The following is a 22,008-nucleotide window of genomic DNA, read 5'->3' on the forward strand; positions in this document are numbered from 1 at the left end:
CAACAAGATCTACAGAAAATTTTCCAATTGGTACCCAGCTGCTGAATTTCCTTCCCCTATTTCAGCAAAGTGTTTTCTAGATCTTCCACTTCAATATTCTTTTGAAATGAAGTAAGTACAATCCCAAGACATGAATTCTCAATCTCAAAGATTATAAAAAGTAAACCTGCTTTCTCAAATGAGACATGTCAACCGCTTGTCCTACATATTACAAAACAGCCTTGAACGCCACTTTTCCAACAGCTCAAAAATATTAAACAAGGCTGCTCTAAAAAGATTAATATCCCAATTAACATCTCTGCCAGATTTCCACAGTTTTAAAAAAGCATTCTGAGCTATGGGTCTTACATCAAACGATTTTATTTGACAAAACTAGCAACAATTCTTCTGTGGCTTGTTCCTGTTTAGTGCTTTAAAGAAACAATTGAAAAAATATAGAACATTCCAACCCTTTTCTGGTTATGACTACATATTCCTAGAAATATTTCCATATGCTTTAAATCTTGGTGATGACCACCCTTTAGGAACTCTTAAATATTTCTTTCTATTTTTTCCTGAAGGAGGCTAAATCTTAAAAATCTGGTTATTGTTAAAATATTTAAAAAAAAATAAAGTTTAACTGGAAGTTTTCTTGTCAGCTTTAATTTGTCATTAAAATATATCAAAAGAGTAAGCGAAAACAGACTCACTTCGAATATTTTTATCTCTACGCTTGGTCTTTAGTAGTATGAACAGGTATGGAAAGAGGTTGAAACAAACTGTGAGAGCAAAGAAAGATCTCTGCTCTTGACAGAGCCAGAAGCAGTGAAATAAAAGCAGATACCAGCTACTACATCTACCCCATCTGATACTGTACTTATGACCCACAGCTGAGTTCCAAGAGGGACTAGCTCAGTTTGGCCTGCTGATACAACTGGACCACAAGTTTGACCTTGAAGAATGAGTTTTCTGAAGATTAAACTCCAGAGGGGAAAAAAAATGAAGGAAAATGCTAGAAATTAAAGCTGTTTTAATGTTTTTTGGTAAAGACAACTGATTTACAGACATTAAAGACAATAAGAGCACTGGGGTTTGATACTAAGGGAAAAAAAAAATGTTGTGCTGAAAATACCTCAAGATTATAACTAAGAAGCAACAGGCAAGATCAGCTCTCAGTATTTTAGAAGAAATTTCATATGGAAGTATGATTATGCAGTAGCAATCACTGATGAAAATAAATCCTTTAAGTTGTACTAGAAGACTAAAACGTTAACAAAAATGCACCAATATCTTATTTAATGTTTTATCATTTCAAGCCTCAAACATTAGAATGGGTTATGTATGCACATATGCACAAAACATCAATTCAAACCACTACTGCTAATTTCTCAGAATCAGTTTTCTCTTCTCAGGAGCATGCTGATGATTTAACCCATAGCTTTTCTTTTTTTTTCCAATAACATTAGCAAAAATAGAAGCTGTTAACCAAATACGTACTTTGAATAACCAGTAAAGAAGGCATACCGTGTAAAGTGAGACCATAATAAGTAGTCCCAGGACCCATTAATACTACTTTAAAATTAACGTAATACTTACTAATGCATTCTCCTTTATTTGTAAATTGTCAAGTGCCACATTACCTATGTAGAAGAAAAAAGTAGAGTAAGTTATTTCAACTACTGTGCCATGCAAGTTGAATCAAGGAACAAAACTGCAACTCTCCCAAATACACGTGGATAAAATTTGAAAACCTGACTCCAGTTATAGAAGAGCATAATAAACAGCTATTTTGTAAGAATTATTAAACACTGATTACAAAGGCAAAATTTAATGATGGTAGAGACTACAGAAATATCACCAGCTTACATTTCCGCATGTTTCTGTAGTGGTATCTTGGTTCTGATGATTTTACACAGCAGGAAAAGCCTGCATCATAGAACCACAAAAAGGAAACCCCATCACTGGAGGTTTTCAAGCTGCAATTGCAGAGGATACTAGATAATCTCATTTGGGCTCCCTTTTCCCATGAAATGTTGGGCTTGATCTTTTGAGATCCCTTCCAACCCAGGCTGTTCCATGAAATGTAAGGATTCTTGCATAACTATTTCCAAAAGCACATCAACTTTTCCTGACATAGCAACCACAAAATTAATGCCGATGAGAAAAGTCTTGTTCCCTGGTGTATGTAGGGGATGGAGGTAAGGCCTTCTCCATGCAGTACCTCAACAGCATCCTCTTTGCCTATCATGTGGCAAACTTGGATGTTCCCTATGTTCATCAAAAACAGCTATACCACCTTATTCCATTACTATGTTTGTTTAGTACATGACTTCGAGCACTGAAATGGGAGGTGAAAGACAGATCCCTGAGCACCCCACACCTGCACTGCAGCCCAGGCTCCCACTCCTCTCAGCACCACCATGGCCAAACCACCCCACGCTACCCCATGCCACACACAGACCCCAAAGCACGCTCACAAGAAATACAAAACAAACGTGTTTTTATTTTCCACATAGCCGGTTTGCAGCACTCCGAGGCCAGCGGCGCCCACCCGCGCCTCGCCTCAGCGGGAAATGGCCGCAGTCTTGAGGCTCCCCGGGCCCCCTCGCACGACGGGGGAAGGAGCACAAGCCCCCTCAGCTCCTCTCACGGGCAGCCCCCACCTCAAGGCCCCGCCCTTCGCCGCGGTGCGACGCCAGCGCGGGAGCGCGCAGCCCCCAGGCGTCTCCTCACGGCCGAGGGGAAAGAAGGGGGAAAGCAGCCGCTGTCCTCCCACCCGCCTCTCAGGGAGTGGTCGGTGGCCCATGGAGCACCCGCCCCTCACGGGGAAGCGGCGACAGGGAGGCTCCGCCGCTGGAGCCCGCCCGCCTCTCACGTTGGGCCGCCGGCCCCCGGCCCGCCCGCCCCTCAGAGGGGTCGCGGCCAGCCGGGCCCGCCGAGGCGTGAGGAAGCGGCCGCCCCCCGTGAGAGCGGCGGCCCCGCCGCGCGCCCCGGAGGTATCGGGCTCCTTACCCCCCCATATGCCCAGCTTGAGCTGGGACTTGTCCAGGTTTTCCACATAGTCGCCCAGGAAGCGGTTCAGCAGGTCCGCCACCACCGACTCCAGCACCATGGCGGAGGCGGCCGCCGGGAGGGGAGGGGAGAGGAGCGGAGCGGAGCTGAGGGAGAGATCGGTGGGGCTCAGCGCGGAGCGGCGCCGGGCGCGCCCCCGACATGCAGGTGACGTGGCGGGGCGGGGCGCAGGCCTGCGGGGCCGCGCAGGGGCGCGCGCCTCGGCCTGCCGGGGACGAGAGGGTGTGTTGTGAAACCGTGTCAGAGCGCACTGGGTGCCTCCCGCCAACCTCCAGTCAGCTCTAGAGCACCTACGTGTCTACTAGGGTCTCCACGGGCGCTCTAGGTACCCATGAGGACCTTGCAGTGGCCCCCAGTGTCCTCTAGGATGTCCTTGAGGCCTCCCAGCACAGCCCTGAGGCCACCCGTGGCCCTGCGGTGCTGTCTGGTGTACCCTCTGTCACTTCAGGTGCCTCCCAGCCTCCGCCCAGTTTGCTCTAGAGGCCTCCCAAGGCCCCCAGTGCGCTCGATAGAGCACTAGTGGCCTCCCAGTGAGCTATAAGAGCTCTGGGGAATTGCCAGGATCATCTAGCACCCCCTAGAGCCTTTCCGGGACACGGTAGAGGCGTTCAAGGGTCCCCAGTGCCTACCTGTACCCCTTCAGGCTTCCCGGGACCCCCACTGCACTCTAGAGAGCGCTGGAGGCCTCCCAGCGCACACTAATCTTCCAGGGTGTCTCCGTTGCCTGGCTCACCCTGAAAGCTTCCCGGTGCCCCTAGGTGTGCTCAGACACCCCCTGGAGACCTCATGGGGCTCTCCAGTGTGCCCTAGAGGCCTCCCAGGGCTGCCCAGAGTTTCTCTCAGCCGGTTCCTAAGAAAAGCTGTGTTGTGCCTGAGGTGCAGCCTGGTACAGCGTGTAAGTGCGAGCACTGAGCTTTGATGTGGTGGTGCCATCTTTCCTGTCCACCTGTTTATTTAGGAGATATACTAGCCGCCATTTTGGCTACGGTTTGACTGAACCTGGTTTGTTTTTACAGCGCAGGGAAAAAAATCATTGCTGTTAATCTAGCTGACCAAGTTACATGAACACAGGCAGACAAAGGGATCACAAACAAGAATGTTGATTCTAAAAAACACATCTTTCAGTGTGTTAAAGGCACTACAGAGAAAGTAGATGAGAACATGCAGCCCTGTGTGGTAAATCTGCAGGTAGCCATGTTGATGGTAGAGCAGAACTTTAAATTTCAGGGGGACTACAGTGCAATACCTAAAGTTATCTGTCAAACACATTTTTTGGTTTGTGAAATATGTGGTAAAGCACAGACTGCAGCCCAGAGCATGCAAGCAACACAAGAAGATTCTTTATTTGGCACCTTATTTAACATTCTAAGAGATACATACCACATCTTCACATCACTGTAAATATATGTGCGCACATTCTCTGCACACATTTTTCAACATTAAAGATTCAGTGCATAAGGCAGACCCTTATGCCACTAAGACCAAAGTTCAGGCTGACAATGGCTGTTGAACACAATGATTCACATGATTTGACTGGGGAAGTCATATCACTGTATGCTGGAGACGCATGGAAATCCCGGGGAGGTTCATAATTGGAAAGTCTCACCTTCTTATATTTTTCCATAAGCACCCACTACTACTACCCACTAAGGTTTTTTTTAACCTTAAGTAGCATGTTGATGCAACTTATCTTCCATAAATGGCTTAAAACTTCTTTGCCATGTGATTGATTTCTGCATTTCTGCATGTTTGAAACAGAGGGGGGACTTCTAGCCAAAAATGATCAAATTCTCATTTTAAGCTCTGTTTAACTTAAGACACAAAGACAAATTGCTAATTATGAAAGTTATAGAAACTACAGAAAATTACTTTTTTCTTTTTTTTTTTTTTAGTTCTTTTGTGCAGTGTTGGCTGTTCAAATCCATCAAATCCATTTGTATCACAGGGAATCATCAATGCAAGAAAACAAGATGGAAAATTGTGCACAGAGCTCCTGCTGTTAGGTAACAAACCTCCATTTGTGATCGTTTTTATCAAGCTTTAAAAGACCTTCACTTACTACTCTTTTTATATATAAACCATGGCTGAATAACTAAGTTTTGAGCAAAAGCTAACGGCAGCTTATGCTCTTATATCAGAGTATATAAGAGCAATTGTGCAAATCAATGGCACTAAATGGTCTCTATAACAATCGTGGAACATAAACAGGATGATATATCCATTTTCTCTGCATTTCATAACAGTCATAATGATTTCTGCACCGCAAAAAGCAAAGATCAATTTATCACAACTATGAATTTTTGGGAAAAAAAAAGAAGAAAACAGCTTGTATGTGGTCAATTCATTTCCCAATTAACCAAAATGATTTTTGAAAATCATCTTGTTAAGCATGCATTTGAGTAAATGAAATTACTATTGCTCTTTACAAACATGCTTCCCTAACAAACAGAAATATATGGCCTAGTGGATCAAAAATTGCTCACAAAATAATGTGATTTCATCTGGGAAAAAAGCCCCAGAAAGGCAAGTCTGCATCAAATATTCTGTTTCAGTAAAATCTACATGTATTAAAAACATAAAGGGGAAACAGAATGGAATTATGAATGGATGAACTATAAAGAAGGCGGTTTTAATAGATATTTTATCAACCATAGACATATATGCAGTTACTTGTAATTACTGAGATATTTCTGGTAAATAAAGATGCATAATTTTGCACCTTTATTACCAAACAATCCTTTGGAAGTCTTCATGAGCCTCCCTTGCAGATAGGATGCCACTCAAAAATGACATTAATGCATCTCCTGTCTGTTGGTAGGTACCATTCCTTTTGTGTTCTCAATGAAAAAGGTAAACAGTCCAAAATGAAAAAAAAAAAACAGTTACATGACATATGAGTTCTGTATCTAGAAGAACAGATACAGGACAAGCAGAATCTTTGGTATTTGCTTACCATTCATTGAATACACAGATAATGTTCATTCACTGCAGGAAAAAAACATGCATTTTGCCTATTTCTTCTAAATACCAATGTTGAATAGACATGACTGAGTTGATAAATGTGAATGGAATCACTAGTTTCACTCAGCTGAAAGTCATGAAAACATGCTCCTTGTGTATTATGGTAGCATTTCATTAAATAGAAGGATCTGATGACTCCATCACTGCATAATAATTTCGTAAAAAGAAAACAGAAGTACAGCACTGTAGCAAAACTTATTTACATGGCAAGATTTGCTCAAATCCCTGAGGTAAAGCTTTAAAAAAAATTAAACCTAAAAAAAAAAAAAAGAAAATCTGCATTGAAAGTTTAAAGTTTAAAGCTTCAGTTTTGTGAATGGACCTTCACATTGTAACAACAAATATTTGCTTGGTGTTGCCTATTACACAATTTTGTACACATAAATAAATGATAGTCATAGCATAATGCTAATCTGAGGTGGGTACATGGGCTGATTGCTCAATAACCAAGCTTTCTTCTCATATTTTACTGCATTAATATTACAAAATCTCCAGCTCCTACCATCTGACTGTTGGCAAGTGAACAGATGGCAAATTTTATCCACTGTACCTCACTAAACAGAGTATATGCCTGTTAGCAGTTGGGAAATCAGCCAAGTCATGTGGCATCAACTCTCTTCACCACAAACCACACTGAGATTAGAGGATTTTCTGATGAGTTAGATCAGGTTGCCAAAAGCCTTGCCTGTACAAGTTTTGAAAATGTCCAAAAACGGTTATGCCACAGCCTCCATGAGCAACTTGTTCCTTATTCACTCTGATTCTGAGTTTTTTGGGTTTTGTTGTTTTTTTTAAATACCTTTTAGCTACTGAGAATCTCCCATGATGCAATTTTTGACTGTAACAGTGTCAGAAGAAGTAACTATATATTTAAGACACATTTTTGGACTTAACAGATGCAAGAAAGCAGTATTGATAATTTTACCATTCTCATTTATCTAAAAAACCCCACAGTATTCCATGGAAATAATACAATATGATATTGTTGTGGTTTTTTTATTATGTTAAATTTTTATATTAACAATATTTTTGCACTAAAAACACCCAAATTGCCTTACAACCAGCTAGGTAATAATTTCCTAAGATCAATATTGGGAATTTTTGCAACACGTACCTCAAATATATTAGCAATGAGTAAATCCAACATAATACAATATATTAAGATGGTTGAAACGCCAAGAAGATGCCAACATATAGTAATCTGCTTTCCCTTTTCCCTTGTGACAGCTGGAAGCTTCCAGTTCTCAGTGGAGAACGTGGGAGAATTAGTATCTGCAAAAAACTGTGATACTGTTTCAGTGTGTCCTTTTCCCTTTCTGTGACAGAACAATAAAATATAAAAGATTTTCCCAGGTGCAAAAGTGGAAGAACTAATTGATAAGCAAATGGAAGAGTGTCAGTATAAGAAGCTAGTGTTAACTTCATCTACTATTGCCAAGGCACAGCTGTTTTGCACAGGGACAAAGCTTATTAATAAAAATCCCTTCACCCATTTGGAGAAACCCCAGTTTTGTTTCTCAGGATAATTTTAAACTAGATGAGCTGTCTAAATTCTAACACAATAGTTGTAATTTTTGCATATAAAAATGCCATCTCTATTTCTGAATAAATAGATATGCACCCTTTCCCATTATACTCCAGGACAAGCCTCACTTCATACTATGAACAAGTCTTCAGAGAAAATCTGGATTAAAAAAATGACAATCCTATTGACTGTTCTTTGTTCAAAGCTTAGACCCAAAGCTCTTCACAGCTTTCATGTGATTACAAAAGAAAAAATACTGCATAGGTTCCACGTGGTAAGAAATAATGTTGTATCCACAAATGAGGATACACATACGATCTTATTATGACAGGTGGTTTTCAAGGGAGTTCAAAGAAGCATTTCCATGATCTGCTGTGCCTTATCTGTGTCTAGGACATTTGTTAATTAGAACTTGCATTTTTTGTGTGAAATGTCTAAGCCAAGAGGATTGGTCTTTCTGATCAGTGTTGATCACATGTATGTCATACCAACTGAGCTTTGAATTATAAATTACTGCTATCTTTTATCCCAAGCCAGGGAATCTTCAAAAAAACAGCTAAGTTGCATCATAAAAGGAATCTAACTTAATTTTTTATGAGGACTTTATTTGATGGTATTTCTGGAAGTCATAGCTTTTTTCTTCAGTGATGTGCTGTGAAGATGAAAAAGCCACTAGCTATGTAAGAAAATTGCCTGAAATAAAAATGAACTTGTTTCAGTGGATATGTTGCCTTTGAGTGGGGAAAGAAGCAGTAATAGTCTAGTCTGGACCAAACATACTTGCTTTCGAATGATAAGCATAATTTTATTCACTCGGTAAGAATTTGAACTTACTCATTGTGAAAGCCCATATGAATATCTATGAATACAAAGAGAAGCCATTTCACTTGATAACAATTTCAGTTATTTGCACATTAACTTGCATATTGGAACAGTTCTCCAGAAAACTCACTAAATGATAAAAGATAGAATTGTTCAAGATAAATTTTATGAGTGGCTTTTTTGGAAAAGTGTTGACTGGTTTTAAAGAAATGGGATGCTGAAAGGTAGCACAGTCACTTATTATCAGCTGAAGTTTGCTTTGGAAAGTGCTAAGAGAAGAACAGTAGGGTGTTGCAGTTATAATACCCTTTGTTTATTAACAGTTATTAATTTTCCAGATGTAAGTCTGTCTTTAAATTATAAAGTTAAGAAAAATACCAAATACCCCACTTACTATGAACTCAGAAAATCAAGAGCAAGACTTTCTTTCTTCTCACAGAAGGCACCCTTACTCCAGACATTGCTGAACTAGACAGTTTTGGTTAAAAAAAAAATCTAAGCAACAGGAAATCAAAAATCTTCACCATCACCTACTTTTTACAGTATCTATTTATAAGATGCCCTAAAGTTTTCAGATTCTTAGTTGTGGCTGGAAACATTAATATGGGATGCCTTATTTTTTTAATGCATTTCACCAATTCCAGAGTCAGCCAGGAGTAACAGTCATCAAGGTCACGACTCCACAAGACCCTGCGAGGCAATCCATCTTTGCACGCCATCGGCATACTCATGAGCAGGTAAGCTCCTAATTTTGGAGAGAGATCTTTCCACACATCTCAGCAAGAACGTCTTACTGTTGTCTGTCAGATTTGTTGTAAGTGAAATCATTAAGTCTCACGTGAAAATTTGTATAATGCTTTTGAATGCCTGTGAACTCAGAAAGTGCTGAGTTCACCTGCTGAAACTCTTGCCTCTTTTTGACATCTGAGGACATGGCAACTAAAAACAAATGAACTTAGAATCACTATTTTTTTCTGTTTGATGAGGCCATAAAATCAGTAAATTTGTAGGTGTAAAAATAGAATATGAAAGTTGTAACAACTCCAAGAATTTGAAGACAGACATTATTTCACTATCCTTTGTAAGATGGTTCTGCTGTAAAAGTCAGGAATGGTCAATAAGAGAAAAAAGTCACAGAGCTGACATGTGCCAGGTAAAAGAAATCAGTTTTGCTTTGTTTTTTGCTCCCCGAAAGCCTGCATAGTTCCTCATATTACTGCAGATGTTGTTAGCACAGCCGTCACCTCTCATCAGACGGTTTGATGACCTCATCCAGGGATCTGTAGCTGCAGAGTGACTAAGCCACGTGCCAGTGCAATGTGACTGAAGCAGGAATACTGTTTCCTTGCCCTGAGGTCAGGAAGGGAAACACTTCACTATACAAGAACTGTCAGACATTATAAACTTAACTACAAAAGATAAAGCTCTGGAGAGTTGACATTATCTAAAAAGTGGGCATGGACTGGAGAATTGGGTGACCACATACAGAAGTGATTGTGAGCAATGTGAATACAGGCCAAAGTCCGTAGAAAAACTTTACTTCAGTTTTTGGTAAAGACAGTGGAGAAAGTCAGCATACCTAAGGCAGAAAGTACAGAGAAGTAGAATTGGCAGCTTTTCAGGAAAAGCCCAGACATGAGCTGTTCCCAGTGATCTCCGTGACAGAATATTGAAAGAGCCAGCACACAAAGGCATAAGTCCTGTAGCAATGATTTTTAATTATTCTGTCAGTTCAAATGTGTATCTCAGAACAACAAGCATAGTAGAGAAATGCAAGGGTAAAAGTGATATCATCAGATACAATGCCAGCAGAATTGACCTCAGCTCTACCGAAAATCTCACACAGATTATGTCAAACTGAGCTCTGTGGTGCCCAAATTATGTGGGTGGCCAGTTCAAGCGGGAGGAATCGAAACTGTCAGGGGAGGCAATACCCTGCAGAAGACTGGTGCCTGGCTGGCTGAGTGTCTCTGATTTATCTCAAAATCACTTCTGAAGTTTAAATCATCTGTGTGATTTAGGAATAAAGTTGAGGAGGAACTCCCAAAAGCAGTTAACAGCACTGCATCTCATAATCCCTCCACATCAAATTAAAATCCAGGCTGAACCCTACTTGGGTGTGCTGCTTGCCTCCAGCACCATAAGCCTGGAGGCCCTAGATAAGAAGATAACTTTGGCTCGGGATCTGAGTGGATGGGAGCTAAGGAGAACACTCTAAAATGAGGATCTTGTGTAGATACCCAAAGAAATTAAGCCTGAGTCACCAGGCTGGAATAATTTGCAACACAGATTTATGAAAAGTAGATCGTGTCATACCAGTTGCTGTCTTTCTTTGACAGGATAACTAGCTCCACAGACCGGAAGAATTTGGTAGGCCTAATCTAAGAAGATTTAAGCAATGCATTTTGTACAGTGCCCAATGGCAAATCACTATTTTAAAAATCTTATTTGATGTTTAATTATTCTTTTTAAAAAATTGAATTATTTAAAAAAACTTGTATTAAAATAGAGGACAAGTACACATATATGTATAAAGTGGCTAAAGTTGAGATTGTAACAGGTAATGTTCAAAGAGAAATTACGTAGATGGAGAAGAAATCCGTCACAATAATGATTGTTTTTCATGGATAGCTGTTGATGTCCAATATGATTTACATTTAATAATAGGGAGAGATAAAATCCCAGAACAAACTGGATACTTATAAAATTTGCAGATAAACCAAAGCAGAATGGTATGACCAACACCAGTAATTGATTATTCAGGAAGCATCAGACAACGATATGGACTAGACAGATCGATGTGCTATGAATCAGCAGTCCTCAGGCTGTACAGAGTTTATTTATTAAATACACCAGTGCAAACCTGGGTGCTTATCACTGATCCCAGTGTTTGCTATGAGAAAAAGAAAGAGCATCCCAAAAGGCAGAATCTCCCTGAGCTCTGCTTCGGAGGTCCCAAAGAGACCAAGTCCATATGCATAGCAGCCTCTGCTCCTCCACATTAACAGCTGGAGTCAGTCCTCTGGCATGGGAGAAAGTTAGCTGTCATTTTTCCTCTTTATTATGTGACTTCAACATCATCAAACCACATCACCAGGGCCAAAGGAAGCCCAGGGAAATAACGCTACCGGTCTGTTCCCTGTCTTTGTCCTTTTCAGCAGAATGGCTCCATATTTCTTACACCTCTCCTACAAATCAGTGCAACTTACTTTTCCTTGCCCTTCATTATGATGTGAATAAAAAGCTTTCCGTAAGAAGAGGAAAAAAATTACAAAGAACCAAGTTATTTAGCTAAATCTGATTCATGTTTATTTTTTACAATTCTAACTTTATTCTACTCTTTCTGACCTCTTAACAAATTGCCTGCACAGTCTCCTGCATCCTGCTTAGGAAGCAGTAAAGGCAGCCTGACCTAGTCTATATAATTTGTTAATTATTTGTAGAAAATATTGGGAAACACAAACTCTTCAATTACCACATATTCCACAGCCCTAAGCACCAGCATTAAATAGTCAAGCTATTTATAGTTTTAGCCTTATTTCATAAGCTTGCTTTTCTCTTGAAACCATTAACCCTCTGAACAGTCAACATACGTGACTTGGAAAGGTTCAAGGTTGTGGGTAGGAATTGAATTGTAAGTTGTTGTATGTATTTCAAGCTGTCCCTTATCAAAAGGAAGTAAAAGCTATGCAATAATACCTAATAAAAATAACAACATAGCAACTACTTTTCCAGATTTATTTTTTTTTAGGTGAAAGGTACTACTTGGCAGATGAGAAAGAAATGAACAGCCTCTGCTTGTTGTTCTTCGAGGTCTTTATTTTTGACAGCAGCAAACCATACGTACTTTTTTTTTTCCCTGTTGTTACTGTAACGAAGAAGCACTCTGTTAAATATTAAACATGTACATGAATTAAGCACTCATATGCTGTGCTGCAGGAGTCTGTAGAAATCAATGAGGTGATCTAGACTATTTGAATGACAAATCTTCTGGCTTATGCATTTTAAGAATTCAAAATAGCAATTCTGAACTGCAGATGCACATCAAAAGCCCTGTCTCCCTACACTTTATACCAAATCCTAGTCATGTAGACAGGCTAACTGCACAGGTACAGGGATCCATCTGAATTCCACAGCTAGATCAAAAACCTCTCATATTCAAACATTCACTATTTACATCTCAGTTTAAAAGTCATTTAAAATATCAAACTAAATGTTTTTCCTCCAGGTGAAACCTCTGAAGGAGTAGTGTCCAGCACAAATACTTTTTAGTCTGTCTCCCGATGTTGACCTTGTTCAGCTCCCATTTGCCTTTATATAATACCAGATAATGTCCTGGTTAGATATCTATGTATTTTCCCCAACAATAAACATTTCTCTTGCAAGTCTGAGAATTAAACAGTCATTCTCATTTCAAACTTTTTAAAAATTATATTATTTCCTCTAAAATGCACAGATGAAGATCTAAGCTGGATTTAAATTAGACACTGGCTAGTTCCAAAAGTAGGCTAGTTCCAAAAGTCCCACTAAATGGGAAGAGATTAGTAAGAATAGAACAGCCAGCCCTCACTGTAAAAACTAAGGACTAGCAAACATGTAAGACATCTTCTGATCCTCTGAACTGAACTAAGCTTTTTATTTGCTTGAAGAATATTTTGTGCTCTCTCACAGAGAAGCCGGAGTAAGCATGGAGACACATGGCCTCTAAGCAAAGTTCAATTCATGAGCTGGCAAACTGCTGCAGGAAACAGCATGCTCTGCTTAAAACCAAGCTGGCCACACGTAACTAGGGTGTGATTGACCACATAACACACATTGTCCACTTTCACTTTACAAGAAGAGTTATAATACAAGCACTTGCCTTTATGGCAACTAGCAGAACAGGTTCTGTATTCGGTATTTTGGCATAACTGCACGGGAGTAACACACAAACCATAACTGTGGTGTTGCAATTGTCTGATTTGCAATAAGTCTCATTCCCTGTAGAGGCTGTTGGACCTGTGAAACTGATAATTGCTAGCAGAAAATTCCCAGGGGTAAAAATGGGAGCCTCAGATTTTACGTACAAAGTGCAGACCAGGTGTGATATACATAGCTTTCATGAGTTGAAATTTGCCACCATCCTACCTCTGAAGTTTGTCAGTAGCATGAGAGGCAACCCACCAGAGTTTAGAAAGTTCCTTACACTATCCTAAACTTCATGTGTGCTTTATGTACACCTTTGCCATTAAAATAATCAAATTTGAAGATGATGCTACTTCTGAGAATAAGAAAATATTTGAAATAAGTGGAGTCCTAACCATTTCCACAACACGACAATTTTGCTCATAACCACATCAAATTTTACCTACTTCAAGCATTTACAATTTTGAGAAACACCATTTTAAATTGTAACTGTCTCCAGGATAGAGCTATCCAGAAGTAAATAAAAAGGCTTTCTTAGCACTTAGGTACTAAAGGTGGTAAGCACTGAAGCTTCCCGTCACCCAAATCCCTGAACTCTAGTTGGCATTTGTCAACATAGGTATCAACTGTTAGAACTAACATCACCTGATTTCCAATATCATTATAACAAGACAGTCTGTAAGAGCAGACGTATTTCTTACCTAATGCCCTCAGTCAGCTGCTTTTACCACTGAGGTAAAAGTTAGGCAGGAAGGAAAACGCTGAGCAGATGGGTACGTTTACTGGGGAGTTAAACTGTGTTCAGAAGCACCACTTACAATATTTCTGGGAATTGGTGTAGTCAGGAAAGTATAAAAGCATATTATAATTAATAACTGTATCAGCCAGCTCAGTCTTGAATGTGTTTGTCAGGTTGTGATCAGAAAACTTTTTTTTCCAATTTGTCTTTCATAATTAATGCAATTACACTGTATAAAAAACACCATTTTTTACTTATGAGATAGTTTGAAAAACTCTTCTTTTTATTGAACATTTGAGAAGTACTGAGAATATTTAACTGTACAATGCTAGTTTGTGAACTAAAGTAGATCAAATTCCAAAATACAACCTTTTTACGTACTGTAAAGATAAGAGATGGCAACTTAGACACAATTCCAACATTTTAAGAAATCAATTTAGTGGGTTTTTTTTGCTTGTTTGTTTGTTTTACCAAAGATAATGAGCGTTCAGATTACCCAGAAATTGGAAAATTTGGGTGGATGCAGAAGAATTATTATCTTGAAAAATAGATTTGGCATGTAACTTATTGTATGTTCTCAAAAAAAAAAATGTTTCCAGTCATGTGGATTCTCATTATATAACAGGTGATTATGCATTTTAAAAGATAGATGGATCCTTTCTAAGGTTTTTTCCTCGGCATCGGGTGATCAAGGTCAGTTCTGAATGGGACTCGTGTCTAAAGATTTCCCACTTGAAAAGGACTGGTTCACTCAGTTCCTGTCCAGAGTGCACAAATAACTTGACTGTCAACCTGTGCAATAACGTACAAGGAAGATCAGACAGTGCTGGTTTGCATAGGAACTCATAATTCACAGAAAAACGAACCCCTGTTGTTTAAATTGAGACCAAAAAAGAGAAATCTGAATGTAGGCCATGTTAACCCACTGTTGTTAGTCTTAAGGCTGGTCCAGAAACTGACCTCGTTGCAAAACCCTTTGCAAGCTTTGTGTTCACGTGGGTAAAGGCAGGTAATAACTAAGGAGAGTAAACAATAGCACCACAACTGCAATGAAATTTTAAGAAGAAAGCGTTGAAGCAGAAAACTACAGAAGGCCTGCTTAGGTCTCTGTAGTTCCTCAAGATTAGCTAAATAGGCTTTATCTTCTCTTTCAGGCGATGTCCTTTGCTCCATGAATCCTGGCACTAGTAATCCCCAGGTTGTTAAAGCCCTCTATTACTGATAGGTCTTTACCAGCAGGAAACAACTCCTCTTTCAATCACCTGATGCAAAATTAACACATAGCAATTCTTCTCTTTGTTAGACACACACTTTGATTACACACTGTACTAGCTTTATGATTTCATAAACTGGTGAGCTAAGCCAATATAATTGGTCACACACTGATCTAATCTCAGTAGCCATTTTGGTTTAATTATAATATTGTTCATTTTAAGTTTATAGTAGTTGAGTCTATGTAATGTGCTTCTGTGATGTTAATATTTACTTTTCTATTTAAAACAATAAGATCAGAAAAAGCACACAGAACTAGATTATGCCTTCACAGCCCTTTACAGGTACCTCACGTAACACAAATTAGGACTTTTAAAAACAAAGGCCTTTATTAGAGAAAGCCACCCCTTACCAAGAAAGATGAATTTATCTGCTAGCATGATCAGAGGAGACATGAGCATATCTTACAGGAGAAGAATAAAAGAGCTTGAATGGATTAGCCTAGCAAATGGAAGGGTGATAAGGATACGGTTTTTCTTCACAGCCGTCACAAGTGCTATGGAGGGAGAAGAGCTGGAGAGGCCAATGCTGGCAGCTGTCAGAGACTGACCATGCTCCTTCAACTTCACCCGTTGAGGAGCATACCTATCCAAAGAACGAGGCTCTGGACAAATTTTATAGTAGGGCAACACCTAGAAATCTGCAAAAATGTGACTGCTGAACAACCAGGTCTACGTATCTGGTGTTTCTGAATGTGTTAGCAATGTATTTTTTCTCTGTCAATTGTGTCAGTGTTGTACACCTGATACAGACATAAATTTCCCTGGAGATATCAGATAAATTGTCATGCTTTTTTGTTAACTTGAATTAAAAATGTAAAAAAGTCTTTCTCTGTCACCAAGTAAGATTAAAAATTGTTTCTTTTCCCAGGAAGCAGATCAAAGGCTTTTTGAAAGAAGGGGAATATTTCCTGAATGGTTCAAGTGCATAGCAACATGATGTAATTCATAACATAAATGCAATTTCTGAATGTTCCTCTTATCCTGGAGCTTGGCAGGAACTGTATTTCACTGGCAATTGGTAAGAGACATGCAACTGCTGTGAAAGGAATAAGTTCCTTTAAAAAGATACAACGTTTAGACTAATCAGTGAATAAGATTTTTAAGTGGCATGACTGATGAGGTGAGTCTTAAAATAAGATATTTTTACATGTGTTCAATATAGAAGGATGCCCACAAGTGCCAGATGTACTGTTACATATAAGAATTTCAGTTTTGGTTTTGTGTCACAGGCTTGTCTTACGTCTTCATCAATATACGACAGGTTTGTAATGTCCTCTGATTGCCTTTCCTTCACTTTGAGCTCAGGTTTGTCCCAAAGTTTCAGTCATGAAGACTTACTGTTTCAGCTGCATTAGGATTGCTGGACCTGCATTTCCTGAAAGGTCCTTAAAAGTAACTCTTTTGCTAATGCAAGCAGAAACAGTCTAGTACCAAATATTTTTTTTTAGACCCTGATCAGCAGGGTTGTCTCAAGTTTAGACAATTGAGAGGATTAATTTTGGCTTTCACTAATGATGTTCTGAAATTATTTCTGTTCAATAATACCTAGTCTCAGTTATGGGCTCTTAATGCTGGGCCAACACAACATTGAGCCATCTTCTTCGGTCTGGGAACTTGTTAGTCCCAGCCTATTGCCTGTGTGCATAGGGCAACAAATAATTGCTTTGTACCTTGAAGGTGTTTATATCATGCTTGCAGCACCTCTGTGTGGTAAAATATGCCCAAAGTGACCAAGAGAAAGAGGAGGACACCACCAGTATGCCAAAAACACCAGCATGGAGAGGCTGCCTGATGAGATGTCTTTCTCTGAATGACAGGCAGTTCATGAATGGCATTTAAGCAAGGAAGAATCATAGAATCAGAGAATGGCTCGGGTTAAAGATCATCTAGTTCCAACCCCCCTGCCATAGGCAGGGATGCCACCCACTAGATCAGGTTTCCCAGGGCCTTGTCCATCCTGGTCTTGAACACCTCCAGGGATGGGGCATCCACAGCTTCTCTGGGCAACCTGCTCCAGTGCCTCACCATGCTCCAAGTGAAGAATCTCCTCCTAACCTCTAATCTAAATCTCCGGTCTTTTAGTTTAAAACCATTCCCCCTTGTACTGTCATTATCTGACTGAGCAAAAAGTTGCTCTCCATCTTTTTTATAAGCCCCCTTTAAGTATTGAAAAGCTGCAATGAAGTCACCCCAGAGCCTTCTCTTCTTTAGGCTGAACATGCCCAGCTCTCTGAGCCTTTCTTCATAGGAGAGGTACTCCAGCCCTCCGATCATCTTCAAGGCCCTGTTAGTGCTTTGTTAGATACAGATAGATTCCCTCTAGATAGAAAAAGCAAAAGCTGTTCACTTGTAGAAAATGTTGAGGTAAACAAACAAACAAAACCACACCATTCACATCTCTTTCCATCTGAATATTAAGCTTAATGGTTTATCAAGGCCACTGGCAGCAAGTTGCTCCCTCCTCATAGCTGGCATTACAGGACATGGAAGCACAGCTCAGGAATGCTGCCAATGCTCAGCAGTTAGAAGGTTAAAGTGATAGCTGCTGTTCTGAAGTGTAATTCTGCTTTTCAAGGAGCAGCACTCTTATTTCCTTGCCTTATCCGTAAGACTCCTTAACTTACCTGTGTGGCTAAGTTAAGTTAGTCACATCTATCCACAAGCCAAAGGGAAACAGAGATTGATGTTTCATGTCAGACAGAAGCTGAATCATTGCCTAAACCAACATAAGTTAACTACTCTATAATCTCTCAGTAAATTAGTTTTACCTTTTCATGGCATGAGAAAATGCCAATAAGCTTAGAGACAGGAATTTAAAAAAAAAAAAGGCATCAGCACAATCATATCATTTGCTTAACATAGTAGGAGGTAAAATTCAAGAACTACTAGTAGCCATAATTTAATCATTTTTCCCTCTCTTTTGTCCATAAATTGGATTTGAGAAATTAAATGAGTGTGTGTTGCCTGCAGACATTCTTTGCTAACACCAACATCCTTCAGAATAGCATGGGAAACTTCTGTCCAAGGAAAGACCTGGATGTTTCTTACTATGGTTGGAATGGTTAATATTATTCTTTTGAAATAGTTTGTTTTAGAACTTAACTTTCAGAAAACACACATTTAAAAAAAAATCTATTGACCTTGAATATTTTATCCTCAAAATCAATAAACTGTTTTTGCTGCTTGAAAAACTACTACTGTTTCGTTCGTTCCCTTGCCTGGACCACTGCAGCTGTGGTCCTTCCCAAATCTCCCGTGCTTTTCCTCATGTCCCAGTTTGACTCTCTGCCCTGCTCCTTCTCTCCTTTTGTCTTCTCCAAGCCCCAGTTCTTTCAGCTGTTTTCCTGCTGACTCCTTGGCCAGATGCGCTGGTCCTCCCAGCCACGACCAGCATACCACTGTCATCAGCCACTCCTGCAGGGGCTGTCATGTCCTGCCACCTCCCCAAGGCAACCCATCAGCTTCCCTCCCTCCCCTCAGCCTTTACTCCTCCTCCTTCTTATGCATCCTAGCAGGAGGATCAATGCAAGTTCTGAAAAGACAAGCTCTGTGCTGGAGCTAGAGTAGCTTTGTTGTGGGAAGTCTGACTCTGCTTGTATCCAGGGACTGAATCAAGCTTAATTGCTCTGTAGAGTTCATGCACACACAGCTTTATCAAAAATAGCAAAACATAGTTTTATCAGGCATGCGCAAGCCAGACAAGACATACTGAGATTTTTGCAACTAAGATCTAAGTCTGCATGGATTGTGTGCAAGTTACAATTTATCAAGGTTTTCTAACTTGCACAAGAGCATCAAGAGGTCTATCCCTGCTACAAGAGCCATGCCAATACTGTATTTGAACCATTTTCCCAAGCCTTTGGTGGCAAGAATTAAAAAACAAAATCTCATTCCTAAGCTTGATCATTAGGCTGTGCCTTTTGATCAGTGTTTCTCACTAAAATGTAGCCTGGGGTTAGCATTCAGGTTAGAAAACTTGAGGCTAAACACTTAGAGTTTGGCAAAGTTACACAACTGAAATCCTGCTTTGATGACAGGAAGTGTCAAGCAACCTGAATAACTAGTGTTAGGAGATACACTTGTAATCAGCTTCCTAATGTTTCTGGTATCAGTACACTACCTTTACTGCTCTGAAGCCATTTTTCAAGGAAAGTTATAAAAAGAATCTATTTTCTTAGGTTATGTTTATGCATTATAATTACAGCTGTTTAGACCATTATACGTTCACTTGTTGAAAGGACATTAAATGAGCTTCACAAATATTTAATCTAGCTGCAGCACAACTGAAGTTTACTTCTCCTTCTGTAAAGAACTAATAGCCATGCCTGGTGGTTGCTGTAGTTACCCCTTACTGGAAAAGCATCCAGGGTGTTCTTCCCTTTGGGTCTAAAACTTCCTTCCTGGAGCTTTGTGTCAACTGAAACACTAACTATAGCTTTTTAGAGGGTAAATCTACTACAGCCAGGCTATTTCACTGAAAGGTTTCTATGCAAGGTTGGTTTTTTCTCCTAATACTACCATGAAGTGCTGAAATAGTAACTCTGTGAAGTTCACATTTATTAGTGTATATACACTGAAATGAAAGCTCATAGACTTTGTAAAATTGGAGATATATATTTTCCCTTTTATTCTTGTCTTGTGAATTCTGTTAAAGCTGGTCAAAAACAAACTGGAAGAAATTTAAGTAAAGTATGTTGTTCCTGAAATAGTTTTCCTAGGGCTTTCCCAGAAATGTCGTGGGGTTTGTTTCGTGTGTCTGTGTGTTTTGGGGTTTGCGTATTTTTTGTTTCTTACTTGTTTGTTTTGTTTGTTTGCTGTTTTTGTTTTACTTCCAGCAATGACCACTCAAAGAGGGATGATTAGTTGTTTTCTAGGTTGTAAGATATCAAGTTTCTCCTCTTGTTCAGCCTTAATTAGATTGTTGAATGTTGCTCTCTGGCTATTTGCATTTGTGTGACTGAAAATGAGCTCTCTTCTTCAACAGCTGGTGGTATTTCAGCAGGGAGGCAGTGTTCCACTGTGCAGCGCCAGCCCTGTAATGCTGAAGATGTGCCAGACTTTTTGATAAAAGGGACCTTGTTCTGCTTCAGCTTCAGCCTTGTCCAGCATCATGCCATGACACTCGGAGATCTTCCAAGAACTTGTGTCACAGGCCCTGCTAGAGCAGAAGCCAAACTAGCCTAACTACTACACAGCTTTTGTGCTGTAACAAAGCTTTTCCCATGCATGCCTATTTAGGAAGTTACTACTGAATATGAAAAGGCATTTAAAACATCTCTGTCCAGAGGCACATATGAAATGCATGTTGTTGTTTTTTTTCCACTACTAGATTTAAGCGAAGAAGAATATAATAGAGGAAGAAGCAGAAGATGAAATTTGGTTTGGGAGAGTACCAAGGAAGGAGGAAAAGGTAAGCAGCACTTAATAGATATGACATGCTTGTTAAGCTGTTATAAGCAGCTCCTCTACTTCACTAAGCCTAAACACACTTGTTCTTCTATGTTGTTTCAGAAGCTACAACTAACATCTCCTAAACAGGTCACATGAAACTGGAGATGCCCCTTCACTGAAATGCAACCAGGAGACTCCAGCTGCAGGGCCAAAGCACTGCCTGCTGCACAAGTTTACCTGAAAATAAATAAGATAGGTATGCAAAAACATACTGATCAGATAATAGAGAAAAAGTGATAAAGAAAGGTATGAAACTCCTTCCATACCAGAAATAGTATAGAGTTCCTCAGCCTGGAAAACAAAACAGATGATAGAATAGACTTACAAAAAAATCACAGGAGGCAGTGAGTAAGGAACAATTGTTCACTGTTTCTTCCAGTGTAAGACCTGCAGATTGTTAAATGAAGTTAATAACAAGTTCAAAAGAAGGGGAGGCACTTCTTCCATGTAACACACAGCTAAGGTATGAAACACTTTGCTACGGGAAACTGTGAATACCGAATGTTTACATTGATTCCAAAACCTCTGCAACAAATTCATAGAGGAGAAACCTGTTAGGCACTATTAAATACAAGGAAACAGGCTGCAGTTCAGGAAGACCTGAAGCAGCCTAAGCTTTGTCATCTGGGCCATTTCATCTGAGCTGCTCTCATGTTCCTTCTTAGCCAGCCCCTATTGCAATGTCCTCCATCAACACAATACTGTGCTAGAATAGCTTTGAGTGTGAGCAGGTATGGCCATTTTTATTTTCTGGCACAGCTGCTTTGCCTGCAGGACCATAATGGAGGACCCTGGAGGTCTTTAAAAGACGTTTAGATGTAGCACTTAGTGATACGGTTTAGTGGAGGACTTGTTAGTGTTAGGTCAGAAGTTGGACTAGGTGGTCTTGGAGGTCTCTTCCAACCTAGATGATTCTGTGATAATCATCCGTGGGCCATGTAGCTGCTTCAGTTGGCAGCACAGCCAGCAGAGCACACCACCACCCTGCTGCTCTTGGGCTCCCTGTCCAGTAAAAACTAGTTTGCCTGTGCTTTGAGCCCACCACACCTATAGATATGGAGAGCCAAATTTAACCCTACTGCTGTGTTTATTTACAGTAATTTGCTGAAACATGGACTTTCACCATTATAACAGCATGAATATGCATATAGTAAATCCCAGTCAAAAAGTAAATTAGCAAGATGCCAGCTACCTTATCTCTCCTCTTCATTTACATCGTG

At 39.9% G+C, this 22,008-nt stretch overlaps 1 protein-coding gene and 1 long non-coding RNA gene across 4 annotated transcripts in view; one reads left to right on the forward strand and one right to left on the reverse strand.

Moving 5' to 3' along the window:
* VPS13C (vacuolar protein sorting 13 homolog C) overlaps positions 1-3,188 on the reverse strand; it is an 89,720-nt gene extending 86,532 nt beyond the window's left edge. Inside the window, exons 1-2 of the mRNA XM_050712971.1 lie at positions 2,992-3,188; positions 1,576-1,619 (exon numbers count right to left, since the gene is read on the reverse strand). Coding sequence (XP_050568928.1) covers positions 1,576-1,619; positions 2,992-3,091 — 144 coding nt within the window. The 5' untranslated portion in view covers positions 3,092-3,188. The remainder of the gene's footprint in view (positions 1-1,575; positions 1,620-2,991) is intronic.
* The window catches only part of LOC118251638 (uncharacterized), a 32,595-nt gene continuing 13,197 nt past the window's right edge, over positions 2,611-22,008 (forward strand). For 2 of the 3 annotated variants that reach the window (XR_004779889.2, XR_004779888.2), the window contains exons 1-6: positions 2,611-2,975; positions 4,944-5,054; positions 9,064-9,156; positions 16,206-16,355; positions 20,667-20,747; positions 20,849-20,984. This is a non-coding gene — a long non-coding RNA (uncharacterized LOC118251638). Of the gene's footprint in view, positions 2,976-4,943; positions 5,055-9,063; positions 9,157-16,205; positions 16,356-20,666; positions 20,748-20,848; positions 20,985-21,167; positions 21,252-22,008 lie in introns of all 3 variants that reach the window. The other variant, XR_004779890.2, reaches the window with a different exon arrangement.

This window comes from Cygnus atratus, chromosome 11, assembly GCF_013377495.2.
Source record: "Cygnus atratus isolate AKBS03 ecotype Queensland, Australia chromosome 11, CAtr_DNAZoo_HiC_assembly, whole genome shotgun sequence".
In the NCBI taxonomy this organism is placed as follows: Eukaryota; Metazoa; Chordata; class Aves; order Anseriformes; family Anatidae; genus Cygnus; species Cygnus atratus.